Source organism: Delphinus delphis, chromosome 8, assembly GCF_949987515.2.
Source record: "Delphinus delphis chromosome 8, mDelDel1.2, whole genome shotgun sequence".
In the NCBI taxonomy this organism is placed as follows: Eukaryota; Metazoa; Chordata; class Mammalia; order Artiodactyla; family Delphinidae; genus Delphinus; species Delphinus delphis.
Genome location: NC_082690.1, coordinates 96,762,276 through 96,784,799, shown reverse-complemented (window position 1 = coordinate 96,784,799; position 22,524 = coordinate 96,762,276). Strand labels below are relative to the sequence as shown.

The 22,524-nt window shown below is 43.4% G+C and overlaps 1 protein-coding gene across 6 annotated transcripts in view; it reads left to right on the top strand.

The window, feature by feature from the left end:
- The window catches only part of AMBRA1 (autophagy and beclin 1 regulator 1), a 175,362-nt gene that overhangs the window by 133,183 nt on the left and 19,655 nt on the right, over positions 1–22,524 (top strand). For all 6 annotated transcript variants that reach the window (XM_060018790.1, XM_060018789.1, XM_060018793.1 and 3 more), the window contains 2 exons: positions 10,187–10,375; positions 11,230–11,384. In XM_060018790.1, the coding sequence (XP_059874773.1) occupies positions 10,187–10,375; positions 11,230–11,384 (344 nt within the window). The remainder of the gene's footprint in view (positions 1–10,186; positions 10,376–11,229; positions 11,385–22,524) is intronic.

Here is a 22,524-nt window from a genome sequence, read left to right as displayed (position 1 = left end):
TGGCACGCATATGGGATCTAGTTCCCTGACCAGGGATTGAACCCAGGCCCCCTGCATTGGGAGTGCAGACTGTTTTTTTTTTAAAAATAAATACATTTATTTATTTATTTTTGGCTGCATTGGGTCTTCGTTGCTGTGCGAGGGCTTTCTCGAGTTGCGGTGAACAGGGGTTAATCTTCGTTGCGGTGCGTGGGCTTCTCATTGTGGTGGCTTCTCTTGTTGCCAGGCACGGGCTCTAGGTGCGCAGGCTCAGTAGTTGTGGTTCGCAGGCTCTAGAGCACAGGCTCAGTAATTGTGGCACACGGGCTTAGCTGCTCCGTGGCATGTGGGATCTTCCTGGACCAGGGCTCGAACCCATGTCCCCTGCATTGGCAGGTGGATTCTTAACCACTGCGCCACCAGGGAGTCCCGGGAGCGCAGACTCTTAACCAGTTGTGCCACCAGGGAAGTCCCCCCTCTGTCTTAACTTTGGATTGCTAGCAAAACTAGTGCATCAGTCAGGACTTTGCACCAAGCATTGTGGTATGTTCCTGTGGGCTTGCTCTGTGTCAGTTTTGGTTCACGAATTTGCACCTAGGCTTGGTTGTTCGCATGTGAAGCCCATATTTTTCTATCTTGTCTATAGGGTATTGTAAGAGTTGGTCAGATACCTTAAAGTAATCAAGATAGCCCCTTCTATAGCATTTCCCAGTATGCCAATCTTGGTATCCTTATCAGACCATAAAAATGAGGTCAATTTTTTCATGTCCTGATCTTAGTGAAACCTCAGTAGCAATCATTTTTTTCTAAGTGCTTTTAAGCCGCATGTTCAATAATATATTGTTTACTAGAAATCAAATGCAATCTACCTTTTCCCTTATTAAATACTGTTTGCTTGTTTATAGATTTCTGGCCCAGGTGTTTGCCATAATTTTCCCTAGGTACTTTGTTTCGTTATTTTATTTGCTTCGTTTCTTTTATTATAATCTGAAATACATTTACCAAAGATTTTTAAAATATAAAAGGATATACAGTGAAAAGTTTCCCAACCCTGCTCCCAGCTACCCACCACTCCACCCCATAGGCAACCACAATGAGCAGTGTCTTGCATACCTCTTCAACGATATCGTATGTATATACAAGTACATGCAAATGTTTGTTTTTCCACCTCTACTTAACCTAAATGGTAGCATGTTATACATACTTTTCTTTCTGTACCTTGCTTTCTTTACTTTATGTCTTGGTGATCTTTCCGTATCAGTACATAAAGCATTTACTCAATTCTTTTTTAATGGCTGCCTAGTATCCCACTGTCCTTTTTATATATATATATACACACACACACACACACACATACATATTTATTTATTTATTTATGGCTGTGTTGGGTCTTTGTTGCTGCACGTGGGCTTTCTCTAGTTGTGGCAAGCGGGGACTACTCTTTGTTTTGGTGCGCGGGCTTCTCATTGCAGTGGCTTCTCTTGTTGCAGAGCACAGGCTCTAGGCATGCGGGCTTCAGTAGTTGTGGCACACAGGCTCAGTAGTTGTAACTCGCGGGCTCTAGAGCGGAGGCTCAGTAGTTGTGGCACACGGGCTTAGTTGCTCCGCAGCATGTGAGACCTTCCTGGACCAGGCAGGCAGATTCTTAACCACTTTGCCACCAAGAAAGTCCCCCCACTGTCCATTTTTTAACCAGTTATTTTTTAACCAGTGTTCTGCTGAGGAATTTTTTTTTTTTTTTTTTTTTTTTTTGTCTGCTCCGGGTCTTAGTTGTGGCATGCAGAATCTTTAGTTGCAGCATGCGGGATCTAGTTCCCTAACCAGGGATTGAACCCAGGCCACCTGCGTTGGGAGTGTAGAGTCTTGACCCCTGGAACACCAGGGGAGCCCCTCTGCTGAGGAACTTTTAAGTTGTTTCCAGTCTTTTGCTATACAAACCATGCCACAGTTTGTCATTTTGCACATGTGCAAGTATAACATAGGATAAATTCCTAGAAATGGAATTGTAGGGAGGAAGAATATGTAGATTCGTGATTTCGGTAGATACTGCTAAATCACCCTCTGTAGAGATGATACCAATTTATACACTCGCTTGTGGTTCATGAGGGTGCATGTGTCCCTAAACTCTTGCTTGTAGAATGTGCTATCATATTTTGGGGTATTTATAAATCTGATGGTAAAAAATACTATGTAGGTGGGACTTCCCTGGCGATCCAGTGGTTAGGGCTCTGCACTTCCACTGTTGGGGGCGAGGGTTCAGTCCCTGGTCAGGAAACTAGGATCCTGCAAGCCGCGTGGTGTAGCCAAAAAATAGTATGTAGGTATTTTAAATTTGTATTTCTCATATTATAAACCAGGTTGTGTGGCTCTGCATACATTTAGCCACATGTGTTGCCTTTTCTTGGCTTGTCTCTGTGCTTTACCTATTTTTTTTTTATTGTGTTATTGATCTTTTCCTTACCAGTTCTACAGGAGCTCTTTATAAATCAGAAAATTAACTCATAATAGGAGTTTCCTGGTTGTCATTTGTCTTTTGACTCTGCTGAAGGTTATTTTTGTCATAGAACTTATTTTAAGTAGTCAGAATTATCCAACTTTCCTTTTATGGTTCCTAGATTTTGTGGCAGCATCAAGAAGATCAGTTAGTACTTTTATATTTTAGTTTTTTCCTTTAAATCTTTGATTCATCAGAAGTTTAACCTAGTGCTAAATAAGCAGAGTATGATCCAACTTTTCTCCCACGTGCTACTCATTTGTCGCAACCAGTTTATAAAATGATCTATTTGTCCCCATTGATTTGGGATGTCACTTTCATCCTGTTAATTTCCTGTTGAGTATTTGGATGTATTTATTCTGTCTCTTCTGTCCCAGGGATCTGTCTTGATTATTCATGTAACAGCACCATATTGGTTTAAGTTTGAGGCTCTGTTTTAGAATCTGGTAGGACTAGTCTCCTCTTGTTATTTTTTTAATCCAAAATTTCTTGCTTGCTTGAACATTTTGGTTTTCTGTATGGACTTTAAAACTACCTCGCTTCTTCCCTTCACCCCCCTGAAAAAATTCTGTTAGTGTAATTAATGCGATCGTATTGAACATATAAAGTAACTTAAGGAGACTCAATATTGTTATGGTATCTTCTTATGTAAGAACATGGTATGATTTTTCAGTTTCTCCAGGTCTCTCTTGTGGTCTTAGGAATGTTTTAAAGTTTTCTTCGTGTAATTTTATACATTTTTAAAGTTTATTGTTACAAGCTTTAAAAAAAATTTCTATTTTACTGAATTTGTTTACTAATTATAGTTGTTATTCAGTTAAATCTCATGGGTTTTCTAAGTATGTTATCTGTAAATAGTATTAATTTTACCTCCTCTGTTCCAAGTTGTACACCTGTGATTTCTTCCTCTTGTCTAAGTGCATTGGCTGCTACCATCAGAACAATGTTAAATAATAGCAGGCATCCTCATATCATTTCAGTAGAAAAACTTCTAGCTTTTTCCCAGTAAGCATATTGCTGACTTTTGGGTTGAACCAGAACTAGTTTATTGTTTTAAGGAAGTCATTATTCTTATTTTATTGTGAGTTTTTAATCAAGAATATACTCGGAATTCCCTGGCGGTTCAGTGGTTAGGACTCCCCCCCAACCGCCCCCGCAAAAAAAAAGAATAGATGTTAAATTTAGTCCTACCTTATCAGCATCTCTGAAGATGATCATGTTTTTTTCTCTCCTTTGACGTAATAATGAGATCATTATGGTTTTTTTTAAACAAGTATCTGGAGACTTAATTGACCTTAAATTAATTTTTAAATCCCAATAGTACCAATAAACATCCCTTGATTATTATTGTTTTTAATTTATCTATTTTTGGCTGCGTTGGGTCTTCCTTGCTGCGCGGGCTTTCTCTAGTTGTGATGAGCAGGGTCTACTCTTCGTTGTGGTGCGCGGGCTTCTCATCGTGGAGGCTTCTCTTGTTGCGGAGCACGGGCTCTAGGCATGCAGGCTCCAGTAGTTGTGGCTCGCGGGCTCTAGAGCGCAGGCTCAGTAGTAGCAGTGCATGGGCTTAGTTGCTCCATGACTTGTGGGATCTTCCCAGACCAGGGCTTAAACCCGTGTCCCCTGCATTGGCAGGCGGGTTCTTTTTTTTTTTTTTTTTTTTTTTTTTTTTTGGCAGATGGGTTCTTAACCACCACCACCACCAGGGAAGCCCCGAAATCATTATGTTGATAGATTCTGTAATATTGAACCCAACCTTACATCCCTTGAATAAACCCCACCTGGTTCATGGTATATGCTTTAACATTAAATTCTTTCCATGTAGCTTGCTAATAATTTACTTAAGAGTTTTTTCCTTGAAATTTGTGAGATGGATCTATCCTGTTCTTTTTCATAAAATCTATGAGTTTTGGTATCAGTGTTATGCTTGTGTTACAAATATAATTTGAAAGTTTTTCTTTTTGTCTGGAACAGCTTAAATAGTATTGGAATTACTTGGTACTTTTTATACTTTAAAGGTCTGAGCCTGATGCTTTTTTCTTCCCTTTTTTTCACAAGCATAGGGAGAGGTAGTTCTTTGATAACGTTTTCTTTGTGAACTGTCCTGTGATGGTTAAGCAAATGAACTCTTCAGCTACAATGTCCAGGTTCAAGTTTTGCTCAGCCACCTTCTAGCAGTGTGACCTTGGTTACTTAATCTCTCTACACCTTAGTTTCCTTGTCTATAAAATGAGGGTTATAATAGTGCCAACCTCATAGGATTGTTAGGAGAATTAAATTAGTTAACATTGATACATGTCAGGCACTCTGAACGGCATCTGGCACTTTCTGTAGTAAATGGTCAGTAAATGTTAGCTCTTTTTATCATGTCTTTTTCTTGGAAATTATACCGTGATTCTTTGAGAGTATGGCTATAATTCTAAAGTCACCCCTGCCCCTGTTTTCAGTACTCTGAGAGGTGTATTTTCCATCTCTGTAAAGTGATGTTCATGTAAAAAAGATAGTTCTCTTTTAACCTGTTGCCTCTTCTGTAATTGGCTTCTGATCCTTCTGAAGCACGTTGTTTCTCCCCAGTTGGAGACAATTTTCTTTGATAGAAAAACCAAATATTCAGAAGAATACAGGCATTGGATATGCTGCTAGCAGAGCTGAGACGGTCTTTTTGGTTGTCCTTAACATTCTTTGTACAAGCCTCCACTTGTTCTGACTACAACTTCCTGTCATTCACCTTCTGTGTTCCTTCTTACTTCCTTTGATCATGGCTGTTGTAAAACCTGAGCTGATCAAAAAGCATCATGTGCAACCAGATTGACTCATTTAGTTTGGCTCACCTTTCTTCCTCATTTAAGTCCTGTGCGGTGTTAGAATTCTGCTTTTTAAAAGTGCCCTATTTTTCTCAGAGTTTTGGCCTTGGGAAATACTTGGCATTCTAGGAGTTTAGGGTGTATATGTCTGATGGTGGCCAGTGTTCCTTGCCATGGTATTACCCTCTAGAATGACAGTCATTTTCACCTGAGGCTCCTGTAATTAACTCTAACTGCTTTTCCTGGTTGGTCTGAATAAAGTCTAGTTACAGTTCTGAATCTGGTAGATTCAGCTGTCAGCAGAGTTCAGTTGGGAATCTGTAGGATTTGTTTCTGAACCTTGCGTACTTCCCAGAGGAGGGAAGTGTTTGGCTTTGGCACAGCTCATGCCTGGGAGCCACTGGCCCTCAGTTTTACTCACGTGTTCAGCAGCCACTGTGTTGTTAAGAGGTCATCTGACTTATCTGAATTGAATTTAACTCTTTTCTAGAATTAGGCTAAAGAGTGTTACCACCTGTTTCTCTTAGTTGAGATACAGGATTAATGAATTACTATCTGTAAAGCGTTTAGAAATTTGTGAATAAGGCCTCATATAACATAGATAATTTTGAAACCACTCTCATGGGAAAAAAAACAGCTCATTAGATTCACTGTGGTTTTTAAGAGTGAACTCTTATGGGAGAATAGCATTAGTCACCAGGGTGCCCTGACGGAACGGACCTTAAGAAACCCAGGGGCTGAGCAGTGTGTGGGGCACACACACATCCAGAGAGGATGTAGCGATTGGTGCCGTTGGGAATGCTTATATAGTGTCATTGGAGCTCTGTGCAGGAGGTCCTATTCTGAACTCTGAGGGCTCAGAGATAGTGAAAAGGAAATTTTCCTGCTGATTTAAACCCCTTTGGGTTTTCCAAATCCATATCTAATGTATTTGTAAAAGTACTGCAACTGCTCATCGCTCCCGTGGCCTCATCTGGCCAGCCAGCAACAGGCTACAAACCGATCTTTGTACAAGGTGTTTGTTTATAATTTATGGAGCTGATAGAAAGGCAGAGCCCTCTGCTCCTCCAGGCATCAGTACTTCTTACCCCTCCCATTCCCTGCTAGGGCATTTTAACTTGGAAATCATTTATAATTAGGAGGAGATTACATTGCACAGTCTGGAACATGGCTTCCTGCTGTCTTCTGCATCGTTTTTGCTCCTCCTGGAGCTGCCCCCTGAAGCTCTTAAGCAGTTTTGATTTGAAAAATCCTTTCTTTCCTAGACTTTATTTCCATTCTCAGCTGCCCAGCTAACTGCTCCATCATCATTCCCCACAATTGTTTTGCCTTTAAGTGCAGGGCAGTTTCCTGGAGCTCCAGCTCAGGGGTCAAGGACTGTTTGGTGAGACAGCAGTTTTCAAGTGTGGTCCCAGACCAGCAACATCAGACGCCTGGGAACTTGCTAAAAATACAAATTCTCAGGCCTCACCCCAGCATTTTGTGTTTTAATAAGCCCTCCAGGTGATTATGATGCATGCTGAAACTTGAGAACCACTGTGGTAAGGCAAGGCAGGGAGCAGAACAAAGATTTCTAGTGGTGTGTGGGTTGCCACTGTCTTAAACTGTATTTAACTTCACCTTTTTCTCTACTTGCTTACATCATTATTGAGTCCAAAAAGGATGAGCTCTCCTTGTCATTAGTGCATTACTTTGCTATGGCCTGAGAAAAGAAGTAACAGAGACCCAGGAAATCTCTCCCTTTGTAAATTAACTCATCAAAATTTCAGCCTTACGAGAAGAAGCTGCATGAGCGAATTGAAGCAGTGACCACTCACCACTGTAACTGAACATTTCCATTTCCATTCCATGTTCCATCTGAACATTTCCATTTCCATTGCTTGTTGTATATTAATTTCCATGAAATTAATATACAACAAGCAATAAATGTAAATTGCTAATTGGAGCTTTGAAATATTAATGAAACTGTAAACACACCACCCACTACTCAGTGAAGCTACCAGATCACTCTGTGCCTACTACATCCCCTTCATTATGGTAGAAGTAAAACCCTAGATCCCTAGCTGTACAAGTTCTGAAAGGGAAACATGCTGCTGGAGAAGCTCCATTTTAATTTTTAGCATTCTCTTTTCACTTGTTATTTGCATATCTCTCTCTGAGCTCACTGCAGGAACTGGGAGCAGTTGTGAAATTGGGTGGAGTTGAGGGGAGGGGACAAAATTTGGGAGATGGCCATTGACTTGGAATCATCATACTACAGTACAAACACAAACACCATGGCTTGAATTTGAGGCTGACAAAATGCTTTTTGTCTATATGCCCAGTTTTTCGTGGGCTTAGAGCCGAGCCTCCCAAAAGAAGGAAAACCTTACTTGTACTTTCCCCCTCACCCGCAGACCCCTCTTAGTAATTAATCTGGCAGTATCTAGTTCAGTGCTTTTTTAATGTTGGTGGTGAGTTTTGAGGGTCATTGTAGGCTTCTATATGTTTGACTGAATTGCAGGTTAGCACATACAAGCTAGATATCTGTAACAGCAAGATAGAAAAGCCGACTTTCATAAAATACTCACCATGCATTTTTGGGACATTAAATGTAGATAAAATGGAAACCATACAAAGCTGTCTTAAAGCCCACAGAGTCCCATTTCCTTTTCTGTTTATTTTCATGTCCTACTTAATACTTGTCATTGCTTTCTTTCTCTTTCTGCCTTTGATGGTTGCAGTCTAAATTGTCAGTTTGTTTTTACCTTTCTGAGGATTGTACCAACATAAAGGTTAGAAAACCAAGATGGACTCACTTTTTTTTTTTTTAATTTATTTTATTTTTGGCTGTGTTGGGTCTTTGTTGCTGCACGCGGGCTTTCTCTAGTTGCAGCGAGCCGGGGCTACTCTTCGTTGCGGTAGGCAGGCTTCTCATTGCATTAGCTTCTCTTGTTGCAGAGCATGGGCTCTAGGCACGCGGGCTTCAGTAGTTATGGCACGCGCAGGCTCAGTAGTCATGGCTCGCGGGCTCTAGAGTGCAGGCTCAGTAGTTGTGGCGCAGGGGCTTAGTTGCTCCGCGGCATGTGGGATCTTCCTAGACCAGGGCTCGAACCCGTGTCCCCTGCATTGGCAGGCAGATTCTTAACCACTGCGCCACTAGGGAAGTCCCTGGACTCACTCTTGAAGCTCCCGCAGTTGCTTTGGTTCTGTATCCCCAACTGTAATCATGTGTCAGTCCTGGGACGGGGGAGGAGATTATCTTTTTGGCAACAGGCTTGGGACCCTGAGTAAGGAGCAGACAGTCTCAATGCTAACTAGATAAATCTAGCCATACAGGCTCGAGCAGATGGTGGGTTGGAAGTTGAGCAGTACAGAGCCCTAATGGTGATAGCAATGAGTATTTGGATGTCATTATCTTATTAGTTAGCAAACAGAACCATCCTTGTGGTCCTTCCTCAGCTTTATGTGTAATGGTGCTGTAGGTGTCAGCCCCCAGGAGTTGGCACAATAGCCTAATCGATGTGTTCTGATGTCTTTTTTGATCTCCTCTGTCATCTCTATGGCTTCATTAACAACACACACAGGGAAAGGGGGATGGATATAGAGTTTTAGAAATCACTCTGAATCCCTGATCCCATAAGTCTCAAGTTCCCCCTGGAAAGCAGCTCTTTGTTTTGTTTTCCTTAAGGTAATTTCCTGGGGAAACTTGCCCTTGACCTTCCTGGTCAGGCCATTTGACTTCCTGGAGTAGATCACCTGGAATCTGGTGAGGGCAGTTGAGCTTGCCTTTTTGTTTGTTTTAACCATAATGCCTCTGACAGTGGACATCTGAAGTGATCTCCTTCAAATAAGAGAAAGTGAATTAGTCTCTTTGCATGTAAGTAGATCTAAATGAGACAGAGCCCAGAGGAGCTTGATCCCTTTGGATGTGTTGTGCTGTTCTGCTCATGCCCATGGTGTGGGCCATCTGATTCCAGGCTCACATCAAGGGTAGGCCACTTCCTCCCGGCAGGGATTTGCACAATGGGCCTCAGAGAGGGATTCAAATGAAAACCGGAACAAATCATGCGGGCGCAGCCCCAGAGCTAGCTAACATCTCATTAGTCCTGTCATGTGGCACGATTCTCCCCACCGACAGGCATTCCTCCACCCCACCTCCAACCCCACCCGTTCCGTCGCTGGTGCTGAGCGTGCCTGCTGCCTGGCTGACTGTGCTTAATTCTCAGTAACTGCTATGTGCAGACTGGGGCTGCCCATGGTCATTGGCTTATGGTATGGGTGAGGGATAGAGCGTAGTGAGAAATGAAAATAGTTCCAGCCATCCAGCCAGGGCTAGGCTTTGTTTCTCTTCATCCTCTCTTGTGGAATTAGGGATTAGCATTAGCAAGGAGCCGTCCAGAAGACTGAAGTCCCTAAATGCTCCAGTTTTCTTAAATGAGAAAATAAGACGAAAACTGGTGAAATGATTTCCTTCTCCAAGGTCACATAGAGTTGGGGAGTAGGATTCTCACCCCCAAGGAAGTTTTACCTGGATCACCTATTTCTTGGAATCAGTGGGTTTACATTTTCATTCATCTCAGTTTTGGACAATAACAGCTGTTGAGTGGCTCTCCAGGAACAATTTTTAATAACTTTTTCCCTAGCTCAACTCTCAAATGATGTTTCCTAAGTGTGAGCTAAGACTCAGCATGTGGTTATGGTTGTGTTGACTCTCTGTAGTTTCCTATTAAAGTGGTAGAAGAGACATATCTTTTGTGTGTCTTGTGTTGCTTGTTCCATGACATTTTAGTTTGATAAGGCAGCCTTTAGTATTTCTAGAGAGGGTTCAGGTTCAGGCCCTTAGAGAGGCCCCCAGATTTCTTGACCCAGAATTTTTTATACCATCAACTCCAAACTTTCTTACCCTCTTTTCTTTCTTTGTCTGATGCAGCCTCCATGAATGTGCTGGTGCAGAACTGCAAGATCTACAATGATGCCAGCTGTGACATTTCTGCAGATGGCCAGCTTCTGGCGGCTTTCATCCCTAGCAGCCAAAGGGGCTTTCCTGATGAAGGCATCCTGGCAGTGTACTCTCTGGCCCCCCATAACCTGGGCGAAATGCTCTACACCAAGCGATTTGGTAAGGGATAGGAAGCCCAACCTAGTGACAAAGGGATGCTGGTACCTTGGCCTGGGCATTCCTAGGTGAGGTATAGCTTAGGTGGGAGTAATGGTCACATACTGCCCCTGCTTCACTGGGGCACGTGTCAGAGGAAGATTGCTTTGTGCTGGCTGGTAGCATTGCAGAAGAATCTCAGAATAAGAGTCCTCCCTACCACAGTGGCATCACCAGCATACTCCTGTTGTTATGGGCAGGAATAAGGGAGAGCTTTGTTCTTGGCCATGGCTTGGGGAAGTGGGCACACACACACTGCAAGGCCGTTTGGCATTGTGTATTAAAAGCCCCCAAAATGTATGTTCTCTTTGATCCAGTAATTTCACTTCTAAGGAAATAATCAGAAAACTATGCAAGATTTATTCAGAAGGATGTTCACAGCAGTGTTATTTATCATAGAGAAAAATGTCAAATTGTGAAGAGTTGCTTAAAGAAATAATGGTGCATTAATAAGGCAGAATACCATTTGGCCTTTAAAATGCTCTTACAGAAGACTATTTAATGGTGAAAAATGTTCGCAATGGATGAAGTGAAAAAAGTAGATTTCAAAATAGTATTTACAGTATAATAATTTTTTTAATGTGATTCTATGATAATACTGATTAGCATTTATTAAATACTTTTTATGTGTCAAACACTGTACTCAATACTTTACATGCCTTCTCATTGTACTCTTCACTACAATCCTATGAGATTAACCCCAGGATGACCAAACAAAGATGAAGATTACAGAGAAAGAGAAAAGACTAAGAGGGAAAATTATTCCCTTGTAATAACAAGAACTCTGGGAGATGTCTCTCTGTTTTTCTGGCCCTCAGGTCCCAATGCCATTTCAGTGAGCCTGTCCCCGATGGGTCGATATGTAATGGTGGGCTTGGCCTCACGAAGGATCCTGCTGCACCCCTCCACGGAGCACATGGTGGCCCAGGTCTTCAGGCTGCAACAGGCCCATGGTGGCGAGACCTCCATGAGGGTGAGTGCATTGCTCGTGGCTTCACTGTATGGCGGCTCTCCTAGGCCTGGCTGGCAGGGTAATGCAGGACAAGGTTGTGGTCTCCCAGCCAGGACCAGAGATGTCATGCCCATAAGGAGCAGGAAGGACTCCAGTCCAGCCTAGTAATGACCAGCAGGCCGCACTTTTGGAAGCTCTGGACTGTTAAAAGGCAGGGGCTTTCTCATACCCTAAATCATGAGCTGGGTCCCCAGAGGCCTGAAAGGATCTTTGCATAAAGACCAAACTGAATACTTCCTTACCTCAACATGAAACCTTTAGTCTGGAGATACACAGAGAACCCAATGAAATATTTATGCTTCTTTTTAAAATAAATTTTTCAGGACGCAAGCTATAAAAAGAGATAGATAGTATACTATGAAATGTTCTTTTCCTGAGGTTGTAATCACGATGGAGGATAAGGACTTTGGGCAGCTGCTATGCTCTTAACTGTCCCATCCATTTCAGTAGCAGAGAAATGTTCTATTTAGGACCCTTTCTTGTCTGAAGCCGTCCTTGCTTGTATTGCCATAAAAGCCTTCTGAGCATCCTGGGGTTAGTGGCCTCCTGGACTCAACCTGTCTAGTTTCTGACTGAGATTATTCCCACATCCCATGGTTGCTCATTTGGCCAGGGTTTTGTCAAGGGGAGTTGAGCATTTGAACACTTGTCTAATTAGATGGTGTTTAAGCTCAGTCTCAATCTAAGAACCTGTGAATTCCCTTAGCACTTATGCTGTGCCATTTATAGTTTTATGTACTTGTTTATGTGTTGTTTTGTGTTTTCTTTAGCAGTGTGGTGTGTATGTTTAATCCACCCAATTAGGTTCAGTGTAAGCTTCTTACGGGCATATCCCCCGGGGTCCCTCATTTAGTGCCACACATGTAGATGCTTGTTGAATTCAGCCTGGAATATGAAGCATTTGTTTTAAAGAAAAAACCCTAAAGATAGGACCCATTATATACAAAGCAATAGAAAGTGGGTGGCCAGGTGTGGTGTCTCCAGCCTCTTGTCCCTCCTGTCTCCTACAAGGACCTTCTATCCAACTCTACTGAGCCACTTTCCAAGCCCCCTGAATTAGTAAGGCTCTCTCTTGCCAGGGTACCTTTACCTGGAGTGCCCTTTTCTCCCTGAAACCCAACTGCCTGCAAGCTCTTCCCCTTCTATGGAACCTTCCTAAACAGAATTGATCACTCCCTCCTGTGCCACCCCTGTACCTAGCACACTCTCTGTGTTAACACTCATCACACCAAACTGCAGTTATTTATTTCCACATCATTCTCCTCTCTTGGCCCATGAGCTCCTTGAGAGTAGGATCGTGTCTGTTTCATCTTTATGAACTCCAAATACCTAATAAGAAACCTCTCATTTAGGAGAAGCTGAATAAATGAAAGAGAATCTCAAGAAAAGCATCCTTATTGTTTCTAGGTGGTAACTAGCAGAACCATTGATGGGTGACATCGTGTCCTGCCATGCCTCTGAAAGGGTAGAAACAAGGCATTCTCTGCTCTTGACATCACAATGACAGGAAAGTTCTGATTCTTGAATCCATGTGACTAGAAATATTTGACATTGAGTGATTGGGAGAGGACTTTGCGGGAAGTTCATCAATCCTATTTTCTTACCTAGATAAATGAGGATGGAAGGTGAATTTTAGTTTAAATATTCTTATCTTAAGCAGATTTGGATGGTAAAAGTACCTGGTGTCTGCTTTTTACCACCTAGAGTCTTGATCCTTGCTGTTCTTCTAACCCTTCCTACCTAATTGTGGAATAATTGTTTCTAATCATTAAGAGAGGATCTGATTTCAGCAACACTAATGGACATCTCCAGCCTCTTCTGGAAGCGAGGGCTCCTGCCCAACTTTTGGGCACAGCCTGCCAGTCCTCCATCCTAGCAAGGTTCCTCTTTTCTATAAGTAGCCAGAAACATCTGGCTAAAGGCAAACAGCTCCAGGGCGGGAGCCAAGATGCTGTCACATATGGGGCCGGCAGCTCAGGGAATGCAGTTGGAGAAGTCTGCTGTGTAGGGGCTCAAGGCACCTAGCCAAGCTGCTGCATGCCTCAGGACAAGAGCTACTTCTCAGCATTCCCAGCAGGGCTTTTTTGATTCTCATTAGACCCCATCTGCCACTTAGGAGAGGGAGCTGAAGTAACTAGAAAGCTCTCATTTGGGAAGCATTTTTCTCACACAAGAGGCAGGATCCGGGCTTCTCAACAAGGTTTTGCTCACCCTGTGTCCACCCAGTCTGACTTTAAACCCCCATGCTACAGAAAGGTTTCTGGTTTTCCAGGTCTTGGTTGCCCCTTACGTCCAAAGGCACCAAAGCACTCAGCACATGTCCCTGAATTCAGTCACTGGTGGAAGGGAAGACACCAGCTTTTTTGGATAGCTGTGCTGTACCACCGTTTAAGGCAAGAAGTGCATTTTTGTCTGAGAACAGGGAGCGAGGGTTTAATGGGACAGTAGAGCATCTCCCTCTTTGCACAGGTAAGTATAGGTGGCTGTCTCCATCTGTAATGTCAAGCTCTGTCCTTGAAGGAATTTGTGGGTACTGGGCCTGTCCTAGAGCTTTTCTACCCAGAATCCCCCTTCTCTGTGATGTTACCTCTTGGAATTCACTGTGGTAACGTTCAGAGAGGTGAAATTGTTGGGCCAGCAGACATTCCCAGGAGAGCATCCTCCAGAGCATCGACTTATTTTAATTCCCACTAAGTGACCATCTCTCCCCAAGAGATGATCTCTTACACAATCCCATGTGAAAACTCCTGTAAAAATGAATTGCTAATTGCTCTTCGCCTTGGCATGCTTATTCTAAGCAGTTCTTCAGACCTTTGGATCAGTGCTTCTCAAACTGTGCTCCTTGGACAACCTGCATTAGAATGCATGGGGTCCTTGTTAAAATACAGACTCCACTTCAGACCAAAATCAGAATAAGAATTGGGCAGGAAGGGGACCGGGTATTTGTATTTGTAAAACAAGCTTTCCAGGGCTTCCCTGGTGGCGCAGTGGTTGAGAGTCTGCCTGCCGATGCAGGGGACACGGGTTCGTGCCCCAGTCTGGGAAGATCCCACATGCTGCGGAGTGGCTGGGCCCGTGAGCCTGCGCGTCCGGAGCCTGTGCTCCACAACGGGAGAGGCCACAACAGTGAGAGGCCCACGTACCACACAAAAAAAAAACAACAAGCTTTCCAGATGATTCTGATACGCACTTGAGTTTGAGAACTGCTGTTCTTAATGACTGCTTTCTTCATTTTCGGTTTCTGCCCTCAGCCTCTTCAGCAGAGGCAGAGATACAGTCTCAGGTTTACTTCTTATCGTGGTTTTATGTGTGATGCTTTGATCCTTTGCTAATTTTGTTGCAGGCACAGTGGTGTTTGTGTTCTATCTCCTATAAAACTCTTAGCTTTTTGGCTGTCCGTGCTTCACCTCCCATTTTTCTCAGCTGTTGTTGCTTTACAGGGTTCTCCCTTGAATATCTCAATGTGCTGAATTATTTTCTTCCCCACGTTGAGTTTAATTATTATCCTTGTTTCTAGGATCTAGGGTCCTCAGATATTTCCCTTCTCTGCTTACTAAGGCTAGGCTTAGTCTTCCCAATTTTAGTATCATTGGCAAATCAGGAAAAATAAGACTAGGCACATATTTTATCTCCCCCTTCCGTCTGTCGATTCGAGGCTCTTCCAGGCTGAATATGCTACTATCTCTGCCTCAGGGTCTTATGTGCCATCTGACTCCCTCACACTTGAGCCAGTAGGACTTTTTGTTAATTTCTGTTTGGTCTTTAAGTTAGACATTTAAAGATTGCTGAGCTGAAGTTTTGCTGAATTCTCAAAACACTAAACTGCCTGAGTTTTCTCTCTGCTTTCATTTTCTAATTGGAACAAGGCACAATATTGTAGCAGAAAACTGCAATTAATTTTCTAAAATTATGGTAACTTACACAATGTAATAACTTTGGTTGTAACCAAGTGAAAGCATAATAACATAAATATAAAATTACTAATAGAAACCAGAAATAGTCATATAGCAAACTATGCCTCCAGTTTGTAATAAGTGCTGTTTTACCTAGGAATGGGGGCAAACGTCAGCGGTCGAGGTGTGGGTGTAGGTGGGGAGGCAGTGCTGGGGCAGTTTGGGCAGAAGTGATGGACAAGGGACTTGGGTGGGAGAAGAAGCCCTAGGACAGAAAGCAGTTTAGCTCTCCTTTCTTCATGAGACAGCATTGTGCTCTTTAAGGCCAAGCCTCAAACATCAATACTTAAGGGTCAATTTTATTGAAAGCTTTTTCTCTGTGGCTATGCGGTGAAACTGTGTTCAAGGGTTGAGCAACTATTACCCAGACAGATTGTTAGTTTGGAGGGGGTGTTGGAAAGAAAGCCTGCCCCTCCCTCCCTCCACCCCTCTCTCTCCCCCCTCTTCTCCCCCCTCTTCCTTTTTTCTCTCCCGCCTCCCCCAACCCCTTCTTGACCCTGAGAGTTCTGCTCTTCAGTAGTGGATAGTCCCCTTGTATACCTTCTCCCTCTAGAGCTCCAGCTCTAAAGATATGCATCCCCTTCATTCTCAGTAGGTCCTAGGCAGCTGGAAAAGGAAGCAGATTTTTTTTAGACCTACAACCTACTTATATCTAACTGGCCAGTAGTTCTCAATGTGTATTCCCCGGGACTAAGTCAGCATCATCAGGGAACTTAATAGAAATGCAGCTTCTCAGCCCTGTCCCAGAGCTGCTGAATCAGAAGCTCTGAGGGTAGGGCCCAGCCATCCTTGTTTTACCAAGCCCTCCAGTTGAGTCTGCATGCTGAGTCAAGATTGAGAACCAATCATCAACTGCATGGGGATCCCAATTAGACCTCACCTGTCAGTATAGCTTTGTCGTTGTCTTTTTTGCTCTCACCTTGTCTCTGGAATCTCATCTGGTTTATTTCTATGGCTCCTTTAACCAGATCTTTCATATACTTTCAGGAAGTTGAGAAATTGATGAGTACCTCCTGCCCTTAGCATTTCTGGATATGCTAGCATCCTAGTGATGGTACTTTAAAGACTAATGCTGTGGAGACTTTTTCCCAATTCTAATTAAAATTCTTGCCTGCCCACAGTTGACTTTGTTGAGGCTCTTAACCGTGATCCCATTCCTGTTTGCCTTCGTGCTATAGAATACAGAGATTCTTAGGCTTAAAAAGTGAGAAGAAATATCTTTCTCTTCAGGACCTTTCCCATCTGAAGGTGTAGTTCTTGAGTTCCTTTTTCCAACATTCAACTCACTGTTATCCTTGGATGGAAGATGTCGCTGTGGTACCCATTAATGGATATCTTAGTGTCACCCTAGTTATAAAGAAACATTAGTTGGCTTTCTTTATTTCATACCATTTCATAGCCATCTTCACAGAACAGCCTAGTGATGACTGATTATTATTATTATAAGTTCATTAAAATGAACCACAGAAAAGGCTTGGTGTCCAGAGTACTCAAATTAGTCATAACTAAATTGTAGCTTAGACCCTGGGTCGGGATGGGTAGCCAGCTCTGCCAGCACTGACCAGCATTATGTAACTAACATGCATAGGCTCTTTTGGCTTGTCCTATCTCCATTCTTCAACATATAATCTTTACTGTGGCTTACTCCTTGCCCTGAATTTAGCCTGTGGTCAAATCCAGTCATCAGTACTTCCTAGATTCTAAAAGTTTGGTTTTCAAGAGTGACCTAGAGGGCTTCCCTGGTGGCGCAGTGGTTAAGAATCCATCTGCCAATGCAGGGGACACGGGTTCGAGCCCTGGTGCGGGAAGATCCCACATCCTGCAGAGCAGCTAAGCCCGTGTGCCACAACTACTGAGGCTGTGCTCTAGAGCCCGTGAGCCACAACTACTGAGCCCACGTGCTACAACTTCTGAGCCTGCACTCTAGAGCCCGCGAGCCACAACTACTGAGCCTGCGTGCTACAGCTACTGAAGCCCGCGCGCCTAGAGCCCATGCTCCGCAGCAAGAAAAGCCACCGCAATGAGAAGGCCATGCACCGCAATGAGGAGTAGCCCCTGCTCACCGCAGCTAGAGAAAAGCCTGCGCACAACAACAAAGACCCAATGCAGCCAAAAAAAAAAAAAAGTGACCTAGAACTCTAGTTCAATCCAGAGTATTCTCCAGCAATCTAAGGGAACTGAGCTGCTTCTTAATCTTGTCTGGGCTTGGGAGTGGCAAAAACCAAAAATAAAGATATTTTATTTTTGTATCCTTGAAGGGTACTATTTCTTCAAGGGGAGATTGGGATAAGAGAGAGACAGCTTTGTTGTCAGAAATGATTTACTCCTTCCTAAGATTTTGTCCTCATTAATTTTCTTAAAGCTGCTTGTCAGTTGATTAAAAGCTGCTCCCGCTGCAATTATCTTAAAGTTGAGTTCTGAGATGTGGTACAAAGCATCTATCCTCAAAAAGTTCCTTTCTTCAGCATGTTGTAGGAAAGGGGGAGGAGGTATGAGAGAAGTCAGGGGTGTCTCTGATGCAGTTTGTCAGAGAAGGGAGGGGGCAAAATAAAAAATTAAAAATAACGTTAGAGCTACAATCAAAGCCATTAATTTAGGCGAATTTTTCCATGACAGATTCATCTGACTTTGATGCTTTCTTTCCTCCATGGCTTTTTAGTAGAGCACAATCTATGCTGCATTTTATTATTTTCACTCAGCAAAATTTTATTGCACCCCTACCCTGGGCCAGGTACTTTGCTAGGTCTGGGAATACAATGAACAGAATGGATCTGGACCTTGCTCTCCTGATGCATACGTGCTGGACACCTGGCTTCTTAATGGGTCTTTTCACTGCTATATCCCCAGCCTTCACTGTGCTTGGCACACAGGAGGCGCTCAGCATTCATTCTGGGAATATGTCGCTTTGAAATCTTGTGTGCTGTGTATTCCCTGCACGTACATGAACACACACCCCTACTCACCAGCACCATCAGTGTGCCTAGCACGTGCCTCAGGAAATGGTAATTAAACATAAGTATTAGATATAATTCTTATGAAAATACAGAGTGTCTTGCTAATGACCACAGTTCTGCCCAGTATCAGTGAGTTTCTCAGGGTTCCAGTCACAGCACTGAGAAATGGTGAAGAGATTCCCAGTGGCTGTTTCAGAAGTGAAAGACAAAACATTTTGTTTTTTAAGAATTGGTGGGAGAGGCTTCCCTGGTGGCGCAGTGGTTGAGAATCCGCCTGCCAATGCAGGTGACACGGGTTCCATCCCTGGTCCGGGAAGATCCCACATGCCGCAGAGCAACTAAGCCCTTGTGCCACAACTGCTGAGCCTGTGCTCTAGAGCCCGTGAGCCACAACTGCTGAGCCCACGTGCCACAACTACTGAAGCCTGCGCACCTAGAGCCCATGCTCCACAATGAGAAGCCTGCGCACTGCAACGGAGAGTAGCCCTCGCTCGCTGCAACTAGAGAAAGCCCGCGCGCAGCAACGAAGACCCAACACAGCCAAAAATAAATAAATAAAATACATAAATTTATTTAAAAAAAAAGAATTGGTAGGAGAACCAAATTCTGCATTTGTAGAAGCTGAAGGTATTTTATTGTAACCCCCGTCCTGAGCTTTCTTCTTTCAAAAAAATATGGATCAAGTAAAGTGTGTGAATATATTGAAAGGCTCCCTTATCTGAGCTGAGTATCTAGAACAACTACTTATTTGGCCATTTCCTTTGAGATTTAGAAAACTGAGGAAGTTCAAGAACTTGTACTGTGCACAGAGGTGTGGGCACAGGAGGAAGCAATTATTTTAACTTCTGGGAGTTCCAGGAGCGTTGAGTGCCTTGGTATTCGATTCAGCACAGAAGTAGATCCCTCAGCTGAAGTAATCTCTGTGCTTCAATCCTAATAGCCAGAGATGGACTTTGAAAAGCATCAGGCCGATTGAAAAATAAAATTCTTGTTCTCTGACTGTCCTTGGGATCTCTTTGAGGGGAACAGGTGAATAAGACACAGTCTGTAGGTCTCAACAAATCACAGGAGATTGGCTGGAAATGACTACAAGGCATCAGGTTATCAGGAACAGAGGAGGGCAACAAGTTCCCAAGAGATAAGAAAAGGAGCTGTTTGCGCTTCTTTTCTGCTGGGGGAGCTTTGGTTTAAACAAGAGTGTTCTAGGCAGATTTGTTCCTGCTTCAACTGAACAAAGAGTCTGGAAAGTAAAGTGACTTGGTATTCCGATTTTTGTTTTTAAATAACCACTTTAAAATCAACATTCTATGAGTTCTAAACTCCAAAGTAGAATATAAAGAAGGCTTAGAGACAGTAAAAGAAATTAAAGGTTCTGAGAAACAATCACATTTTCCTAGGGATGAAGAAACTCCAGTAATTGATGAATCTAAGCAAATCAACCCAAAAGAAAAAAAGGATGACCGTAGTATCCTTCCCCCTGCCTGTTTTGGGATGTGTGCATTTCTCAGCCTGTGACAAGAAGTGTAGCCATCCATTTCCAATGAAAAGGTCAGCTGTCTCTTAGCATCTGCTTTCCACTGATTTTTTTTCCTCTTTCCAGAGAGTTAATTCTCCTCTAGTAACCCTCTCTAAAAGCTTAAAGCCTCCCTTGATTCTCATCACGACCCAGAAGGCATTTCTCCTCCTCACAAGTCCTTTCTTCCTCAAAGCCCGTTTGGCTTGCGACTTCTCTCATGGTCCTTCTGGCTGGCCTCAGTTTCCAGTTGTCCTCTTCCTTCAGCCAGCTTTCATTGTCTTGGTTAAAACAAGGGAGATCTGCCGACCACACTTGACCTCTTGCCACAGTGGCAAGGTTCCAGCTTTTAAGGATAATGAGATTCCCAAATGTAAACAAGAAAACCGCAAAGTTTTTTTTCTTTTAGCTTCTTATTTGGGCTGATCTGAGCAATGCAGTTTGCTACTTGGACTAATGGTGTGAGCTTTATTAACATGTGGTAGAAAAGAAAGCATCTTGTTGAGGGCAGCAATACATTTTTCCTCTAAATTTTAGAAGGATGGAGAGGAAGGTTTCCCACTGAGTTCCCCTGGCTACCTCTCGTTCTTTTCCTGTCTATCTTTGAACAAGAAACAAGACGCTTTTAGTTTTGACCTGGGAACTGTTTTCTTTTGTTCCTACTTCCTATTAGAGACTTTGAGGGATAGAGGCAAGTGGTACAAGAGATTGTCTTGGACCCCTGAAGTAGAGGAATTACCTTCTCCCACTCCTTAGAACTGTAAAGATCTTGGTGACCTGACTCATTCCCTATTGACATGCTGAGACTGCACTGACTCTAAAACATTTGTTCCTTCTAGCTCATTGATCCCAATTCCCTTCACAGATGTTAGACAGAAATGAGAGCAGCCTGCCTGGGGAGGGGGGTTTCTGTCAGCATTTGTCATCTACCAGGGAATAGCTGCCCTGGAGACAGATTGAAACCAGGCCTCTGCAAACATGAATCAGCAGCCAGGTTTTGTATCCAACCCCACAAAGGGACCCCAGAACCTGATAATCCTCCTCCAGTATAATGGAGTTTGGTGGTGTAGCTTCATAAGGTGTCACTTTTGTCAGAGAGGGGGAGGCATTTTTGGCAGGTCCCCGGCTTTGTCCTTAACATCTGACAGGGAGCTTCTGGGCACCTGACTAGCGTTAAGGAAGGTTTTACTGGAGATATATTTGGAGTGCCTTAAAATAAAGACCAGAGCTTCCTTTACCGTCTCGGATCTTCGTTCTTGTCAGTGCTGATGAACTTTGGGTTTATGGAGCCAGCCCCCATTGAAATCTGGGAGGAGGCTCACAGATCACCCAGTCACTGGGTTGGAAAGACTGATGGCTGAAACCATAAATGGTTTGGGAGTAGCCAGAGCTATAGCCATCTGTCAGCATTGGGGAACTTGTTGCCCAGTATTGTCTTGTCTCTAGGGCTAATTGTGAGGAGTAGTTCCTGTCCGTGAGGTACTTTCAGAGCTGTTAAACTGCGGCCAGAGAAAGGAATGGAAACTACACCTCTGGGTGGTTTTCCAAATGGGCCAGATTCTCATTCCTCTAGGGTCCTTTCATTCCAGGCATGTGTGAAATAGGAACATTGGATCAGATGACCTCTCAGAACCTGTAAATCAGTGATCCTACCCATCCTGCATCCTCTGTGTCATCTCCTTCCTTCTCACCCCCACATTAGAGTGTGATAAGTAAGCAAGTGCTTATCAGGAGTTCTGGAGGCTACTGATCTTCACGTGGCATTTTCTGGCTTCCTGCCACAAAGCAGGATTTAGCCTAATACCCAAACACTGGAGGAGATGGGCTCTTGGAAGCTGCCCTTTCAACACTGTTTAAGGACTTGGGCAGGGTGGGGAGCTGCCAGAGTCGGAGGACAAATCGATACCCCATGACTCCTGTAGCCATGGAGGTTGTGAATATCTGTGCAGCAAGGTCTAGGGGGTCTCAGCCTTTAGTTACTTCTCTCCAGTTGCTCTGACCTTGTCTCACCTAAGCTGGGTCACCCATCATACTGGCTTCTTGATGGTTTTGTCCCCAGAGCAAATTCCTGTACTTAGAAGCAAATTGATAGTGTTTGCTTGTTAATCCCTCTGCAGCAACAGACTATAAAAGGTAAATTTGTGACATGTGAGAGGCTTTGTTTGCTTCTTTCCTGGTCTGGAACATTTCTAGAAAAGAGTCCTTATTCTTGTGAGACCACGGTCAAAACACTCAGCGCAACCTCAAAGCATTTGATTTACTAACTGCATTGTCTCCCTTCTTGCAAGACCACTTTCTCTGGCCCTCCTGGCCCATTGCCTGCAATAATGAATCATTATGATTTTAGGGGAGACTCTTGTGAATCCCATTAGAACTGCCACAGGCTCCCCTCATCCAACCCACTGAAATTAACACACATCCCTTCTGAACTCTGGGTGTATCCCCAACTTACATTATCTGACCTTTGGGAGAAGAAAAATTTAACAGATTAAGTGATCCCAGCCACAGTTGTCTGATCACAGCCACTTTGTCCTTTTGATTTGTATATCAAGTCATATTTAACCATATAGCCGATAGGTTGGACAGAAACCATGGATTATCTTCTGGAAAAGTGAAAACCTCTGTGAGAAAGGATGAAGGCCCCACACCCATCCCCTGACCTGAAGGAAAAGTGTTGATTA